General features: G+C 42.7%; 1 protein-coding gene across 1 annotated transcript; it reads left to right on the top strand.

Moving 5' to 3' along the window:
* Positions 1-2,640: 2,640 nt before the first annotated feature.
* On the top strand, positions 2,641-6,298 carry OTOR (otoraplin). Its single transcript, XM_060611668.3, has 4 exons — positions 2,641-2,781; positions 3,140-3,279; positions 4,167-4,277; positions 5,156-6,298. Exons 1-4 carry the CDS (start codon positions 2,667-2,669, stop codon positions 5,177-5,179), a joined length of 390 nt encoding a protein of 129 aa, XP_060467651.1. The 5' UTR covers positions 2,641-2,666; the 3' UTR covers positions 5,180-6,298.
* Positions 6,299-7,100: the final 802 nt, after the last annotated feature.

Below are 7,100 nucleotides of genomic sequence, written 5' to 3'. Positions count from 1 at the left end.
CCACCCTATCCACCACCCAAGCCTATTTTTAAACCTTGAAGCAGCCAGAGCCTCCATTTTAAGAACTCCAGGTTGAGAACTAATTTAGTAACTAAAGCAGGAGAATGTCACCTGGGGATTAAATGCTCGGAGAATACATCTGAAAATCCAAAGAAAGTAAGCACACTCAGGACAGATCACGTCTCCGGACCCCGGGTATCTGTGCGCCTTGAGCGTGCCTCCAGGTACAACTGATCACTGAGTTATTGTAAGTTTAACTTCCCATGTGCAAGCAAAACTGCGATTTCCATCCCATCTCTGCCCACTACAGAATGCTAGGACATCTCAGGCCTACCCAGTATGCACTCAGCAGGCTTGACATCTCTTTTCTTTACTTCTCTAACCTTCGAATAGCCAATAATGGCTTTGTGTTAGCATCAGCCTTGGTTTGCTAAGTTGTTGTGATGGCTTGGTTGTGGCTTTATTCAACGTTTCCCTCCGCTTTGCAGCGGCTTGTTCACGGTGCGGCAATCTGAGTTTGTGCAGCCCCCATTTCTGTTAAGTGCCTCTTAAACGGCAATTGTCTTTTAACTCTCCTGTTGAGGGCTGGCTTGAGACTGTAACGGTCTGGAAAACAGCTGCCCGATCGGGATTAAGATTTAATCAATGCTTTAGTTTTCCCAGAGACCCTCTTAGGCCCCTAGATTATAGGAAGGAAAAGTGCCCTGGCAGTCTGCTTTCAGAAATGATTTCTAACTCATCCTTTCCTCGAAGTAAAACAGGAAATGAGGAATGTAACACCTCCATTCTAATGTGACAGTGGATGAATGGAGACAGCTCTGGACACAGTCCTGCTGGGGAAGCTTTAGATGGGGTGGTTAAGACAGGTGACTCTGGCCTCTGCTGGGCCGCCGTTGCTTCATCTACAATGAAGACGCTGAATTAAACAAGCTTCCAAATCTGGGCCAGCTGTAGAAAAGATCGTCCCCTGATAATAACACACACACATGCATACACACCCACCCCCGAAGAAAACCCTTTTATTATACTATGAGTATTTTTGCTTTACCAGTTTATCCCCAGTTTTGTACAAAACTATTTTGTAAGTTGAATGCTTGTCCCTCATCTTTGGAGGGAGGGAGGAGGAGGTTCTGCTCTGAGATCTCATCATCAGCCAAGTTGGACAGGGCATCCTGACAGGGACCTCTGTTCTAGAAACAATGGAGGTGGGGTGCACCTTATGAAAGAGATACCAGCCCCAAACACTATAAAAAACAGTTACCTAAAATCTGTCTCTCCTAAGAGAAAGTAAATCCTTGGGGCCAGGGCCTTTTTTATTCACTGCTATATCTCTAGTGCCTAGAACAGTGCCTGGCACACAGTAGGTGTTCAGGAAATAGTTGTTGAGTAGATGGAGCTGTGTATTGGCACTTCAACTCTGGCGATTTCTAGTAGTGCCCCTCTTTCCATGGGAAAGATTCCCGGAAGCAGGGAGAAGGGCCATAATGGAAACCTCTTGCTTTCTCCTTTCTCTATCCATGAGCATTTTGAGACTGAATTTCAGAGATCTCAGAGAGGAAAAAAGAGACTGTTCCTTTCTTTCCATCCCACCTATCCCTTCCTTTCCCCAATCATAGGGTCTAGATGTGATAACCACTCATGTGTTACAAACCATGTCTGCCCCAGGACAGATGTGACTTCCGAGAATCCTATCATAAATGATTTGTAAACTTAAGCATCCTCAGTTTACCTATTATATGAATCCAGGTGCTTATTTTATTTTATTTTTTAACGTTTTATTTATTTTTGAGACAGAGAGAGACAAAGCATGAACGGGGGAGGGGCAGAGAGAGAGGGAGACACAGAATCGGAAGCAGGCTCCAGGCTCTGAGCCATCAGCCCAGAGCCTGATGCGGGGCTCGAACTCACGGACCGCGAGATCGTGACCTGAGCTGAAGTCGGCCACTTAACCGACTGAGCCACCCAGGCGCCCCCCGGGTGCTTATTTTTAATTTTTTTAGTGTTTATTTATTTTCGAGAGAGAGAGAAACAGAGTGTAAGCAGGGGGAGGGGCAGAGAGAGAGGGGGAGACCCAGAATCTGAAGCAGGCTCCGAGCTGTCAGCCCAGAGCCTGACGCGGGGCTCAAACTCACAAAACCACGAGATCATGACCTAAGCCAAAGACAGACGCTTAACCGACTGAGCCACCCAGGTGCCCCATAAAGGTGTTTATTAATTGGATTTGTTCCAATGAAAATATGTGTACTAAGGATATAGATCTCACATTTTCAGCAGATTTCCTAGAGTCAGTACCTCTTTGCTTATAAGTTGAGAGAATATGAGACTTGAGCTAAAAAAATTGTTTTAAACAATTTAAAATTCTCATAGTTCTTTGCACAATGCCTTGCTGATGTGATATGCCACAGCTAAAGCAATGGTAGACCATTTTTGGATATCATTTGTGTATAAAAAAGGACACAGCTTTTGAGTCTCTTTGGAAAACCAGATGCAAAATAGCTCCTGGAGCCCAGGAGATGTTATGAAAGCAGAGGAAGGAACGGTGGGCACCTTCCCATTGGCCGGGGGGACTTGCCCAGATGTCTGGCTTCCACATAAAAGACAGGAACCACTGCAGTCAGTTTCCACTTCTAGTTAAAGAACGATAGCAAAAACAGCAAAAAGGGAAGATGGCAAGACTCTTATTACTTTCTCTCCCCGGTCTTGTGGCCATATGTGCCGTGCACGGAATATTTATGGACAGACTTGCTTCCAAGAAGCTGTGTGCAGATGACGAGTGTGTGTGTAAGGACTTTTCTTATGCCTTTCATTATCTTTCCATTATATAATTGAAAAAAAAATCCACTAACAGCGTGAAATCTAATAGGGCTCTAAGTGAATCTTCTCTGACGTGTGTGTTAGCATTGTTTCTCCTGGTCTGTACCTTTGGTGAATTTACTTGGTTAAGATTCTGTTGGATATAGCTTTAATACCTTGGATAGATTACTCTTCTTGAACTAAACAGGAGCTGTGAGCCGGGAGTTATTGATCACTCTGATTTCTAAGTTTTCTGATAAGCTTGGCCTTTTTACTGTTATAAATTCCAAGAGACGAAAATGTAGTCATTGCAATGTTTTTGTTCTTGTTTTTGTTTTTCTTCCAGATACTATTTCTCTGGCCAGAGCTCAAGAAGATTTCAATGCCCCAGACTGTAGGTTCATTAATGTTAAAAAAGGGCAGCAGATTTATGTTTACTCAAAGCTGGTAAAAGAAAATGGAGCTGGAGAATTTTGGGCTGGCAGTGTAAGAGGAGATTCTTACAAATACACATACATCTTGACATACGGTGCTCTTAACTTTTTCTCTGGGACTTACCTTCAATGCATTGTAATGTTTAAAACTAGCTCCTTAGAACAATGGAGAGATGGCAGACAAGTGCACAAATTCACAGATACTTGCTTTTATCGCATGTCGAAGAAACAAAGACAATTCCGTAACAAAGCCAAATGTAGGCGTATGTGATGTTTTGGCAAGGACCAGCTAACCGCACAGGGTCTTGAATGCCTCAAAGGGTTTGAAACTTACTCAAAAATGTTTGAGCGGATTTGCCAAGTAAAACGCATGCGTGTTGGCAGTCAGTCTCGGCTTCAATATTTTAAAGGAAACTTTCACACCCGCTTCAATTCCAGAGAATCTGCTTTCTTCGGTGCAAATATGCAGGGGTGGGCCCCAGGAAGGGACGAAGCAGTACTCATTTCCTGTTCCTCGTCTGCAGCCTCACAGATAGATTCTCAAGTAATGAAGGATTAATTCTTAAATTCACTCAAGGATCTGTGCATTTGAATTTTTAACAACTGAGAAGTGACAGTCCTTTAGAGTCAAAATGCCTATTCACTTTTTACGAAATTTATCGACTTTGTTTACAGGCAGCTCACAAGATTGCATAAAGTAAAGGAATGCTAAGTGAGACTGGTAAGACCAGGCCACAGAAAAACAGATACATGCTTTCCGTGGGTTGACTTAGTTGCTGTGAGTGAACTTCAGATTTGGGTCCCAGTCCCCCACCCCCACCCCCACCCCCAACCCAGAGGGGGAAGCGAGGCACTTAGTAACAAATGTGATGCCAGTGGGCTTTCTAGAAGTGTGCTCATATCCGCCCTCCCCTAACTGTTACTCTTCTGGACACTCAGGTTTATGGAGATGGCGAGGAGGATGAGATGGGAACCGTGGGGTATTTCCCCAGCAGCTTGGTAGAGGAGCAACATGTGTACCAAGAAGCCACCAAGGAAGTCCCCACCACGGTAAGTGTCTCAGGGCTCAGGGCGAGTCAGAGAAAGACTCAGATCTTGGGGTAATGCAGGCAGGTGTTAAAAATGCATCATGTCACTTACAAGATGCATGGAGCAAATGCCCCTACTTGCAATGAGGGCTTCCTTGAAACAGGGAGGTTTGGGAGCGCATTTACACCTACTCTCAGTATTGAAAGAGTAGTGAACTTTCCCCACCCACCCCCCACCCCCCTTTTGTTTTTAGATACAAGTTATCCTAGAAAGGAGGCCATGTCACAAAGAAAGAAAATAAAATAGTATGAACGCACTCTTAACTGATGGTTACATTTAGCTACTAAAACAGTTGGGCTAGGAAAAAATTAGCGCCTGTATTTAATCAAATCGAAACATTCTGGAAAAAGAAATCTTTGGATGATTTATTTCTGTGGTAAATAGATTCTACTTATGTTTGAAAAAGAAATTATACTCTTTCCAATGCCCGGGGGTCTTGCAAACCCCGGAACAGAAATAAAAGATCCCCTTTGAGCTACTTTGCAGGGTGGTTGTTTTGAAGAGATTCTCCTGGAGCTAATTGCTGCATGAAATAACTTCAAAACATCGCCCAACCCACACACCGGGCTCACCTGTCATTGCTTCTAAGCATTGAACTTGAATGTGTCAACTAACCACAAATTTGAAGTGTATTTGAGAACCTTCATTTTAAGTAGTTTTTGACTTAAAGTGATAATTATGTTATACTCTTTGGGGTTCATCCTTACTTTAAATCCAAATTTCCCTTTAATTACCCGTGATTTTTAAATAAACGCTATCTGTTTTCTGGGCCTGTCTGCTCAGTTCAATCTTTGCTTTGTTTGTTTGTTTGTTGTTTTTGTTTTGCTTTTTTTTCCCAGGATATTGACTTCTTCTGTGAGTGAGCAAGTAGACAAACCTGCAAATAGAAAGGAAATATCAAGAAATAAAGAAAAAGAAGTGAAATAACAACAACAACAAAAATACATATCCCTAATTCCTAACTTTGGTTTCGAGGCTTTGTTACCTTACGGGAGGGCTGGGCCCTCGGGGCCAGCGGTCGGAGATGAAGGAGGGGGTTTTCACTCAGTTTTCTGTGGCAGGGCGATGTTTGGCTCAAGTGGGAGAACTGAAAGCAGAGATTATTTTTCAGCCTAGAGAATCTTCTTTTAAGCAGAGATGCATATAGAAGATGGTTTATTTGTATTATTTCCAAATAGTAATTCTTGCCAGCTCTTTGGCTCCTTATATAAACTTGGTAGGTCATAAGTCTTCCTTTGGACATGCTGTTTTCTAATGATTTGTCTCTCTGGCCATTTGCAGTGTTATAATATATCCAACGGGGCTATATCATCAAGGAGTATTCTTGTTGATTGTTGTCTAGGATTGTTGTCGCTTTTAATATTTGATGCCTTTGGGATATAAAGCTGGTGGGAGTGGGGGAGCTGTTTAGACTCATAGACGTTTGGACTATGCCTCTTTCTCTTTAAAAAAATTTCACGGGGGCATCTGGCTGGCTCAGTTGGAAGAGTATGTGACTCTTGATCTCAGGGTCGTGAGTTCAAGCACCACTTTGGGCATAGGGATTACTGAAATAAATAAACTTTAAAAAATTTCACCCATTATTTCCACTGAATAATTTTATCTTCTAAATGATTGATTTACCTCTCCCCAAATTTTAAATAAGTATGTGTATATGTAATAAGGGTGGAGTAGCTTATGAAATATTTGTAGTAGAATAGTTTCCCCTTCATATGTGCTGTCAAGTCAAAAGACAGAGGGAAAGAAAAGCATGTGGGTTATTTCTCGACTTCTGTTTCAACTTTGAATCTCCTCTTCCCATGTAAATCCCCCCAGTCAAGGGTGATGTGTGAAGAAATCTGGTGAGCCAATTGGCCCACAAGTTTTTCTACATTTAATTGGAAATTTGCTTTGATTGTGTATTCCTGGTGTAATTCTTTTTATGTAGTCGTGGGTCTTTGTTTACGTGTAATTAAAGAGTCTGTAGTCAAAAAAGTTCACAATTTCTGGCTTCAAAATTTTTTGAAGACATTTTTCACCTTGGGGTATCAAAAGTCTGGGAGGGGCCTGGAAATGGGGTTGGTTCCTCAGTTTGCGGTGGTCTGTTCATCCCACAAGCATGAGGAGGAGGGCATTAATGACAAGTTGGAGACTGGGACCCCAGGGTCATTTTTCCAGCTGCATCCACTGTGACTTGGGGTGAATTTGTTTTTGCCAAATTCCTATGGGAATTTACCATCAAGTAAAATGGTACCCCCCCAAAAGCCCCCCAAACGCAAACCCACCAGTCTATTTGTTTGTCTTATTGATGTGGTTTTGGAATGTTGGTGGGGGTCCAGAGCTGACAGCCAAGAAAGAACTCTTGAGATGTCTTTGGTGCAGAAAGGTGATATTATTAAACAAAGCATGGGACAGGACTTGTGGGCAGAAAGAGCTGCACTGGGGTTGTGAGTGGCTGATTATATAATATTCAGTTGGGGTGGGGGGGTGGTGGTAAAGCAAAACGGAGGTTTCCAAAAGGATTTTCATATGCTAAAGAGGACTCCTAAGATACTAGAGGCCTAGCTTGGCAATAGTCAAGCTAAGTTTCTTTTTTTCCTCTAGCAAAGCATTAATGTTAAGCAATAGGGAGTCTTCTCATTCCTGGAGGAGTGTCATACTCTGTCTGTCTCAAGTATTTGTCAATGGGCTGCAGGTTATAAGGAAATTTAATTTTACCTACCATTTCCTTCCTGCCTTTGTTACCCACATCACTATGGAGGGGAGGGTGATGGTAGGGCTCCGGGAAACTGAATTTATGGGTTT

The sequence above is a fragment of the Panthera onca genome, chromosome A3, assembly GCF_046562875.1.
Source record: "Panthera onca isolate mPanOnc1 chromosome A3, mPanOnc1 haplotype 2, whole genome shotgun sequence".
Lineage (NCBI taxonomy): Eukaryota > Metazoa > Chordata > Mammalia > Carnivora > Felidae > Panthera > Panthera onca.
Note: the sequence above shows the minus strand (reverse complement) of the source record. Positions and strands in the feature narration are given on the sequence as shown.

Excerpts from the sequence above, each read along its gene's own strand:
- OTOR (XM_060611668.3), top strand. The coding sequence starts at position 2,667 with ATGGCAAGACTCTTATTACTTTCTCTCCCCGGTCTTGTGGCCATATGT. Across the intron at positions 3,280-4,166 it reads GAGAATTTTGGGCTGGCAGT|GTTTATGGAGATGGCGAGGA; the intron begins GTAAGAGGAGAT and ends CTGGACACTCAG. Across the intron at positions 4,278-5,155 it reads CCAAGGAAGTCCCCACCACG|GATATTGACTTCTTCTGTGA; the intron begins GTAAGTGTCTCA and ends TTTTTTTCCCAG.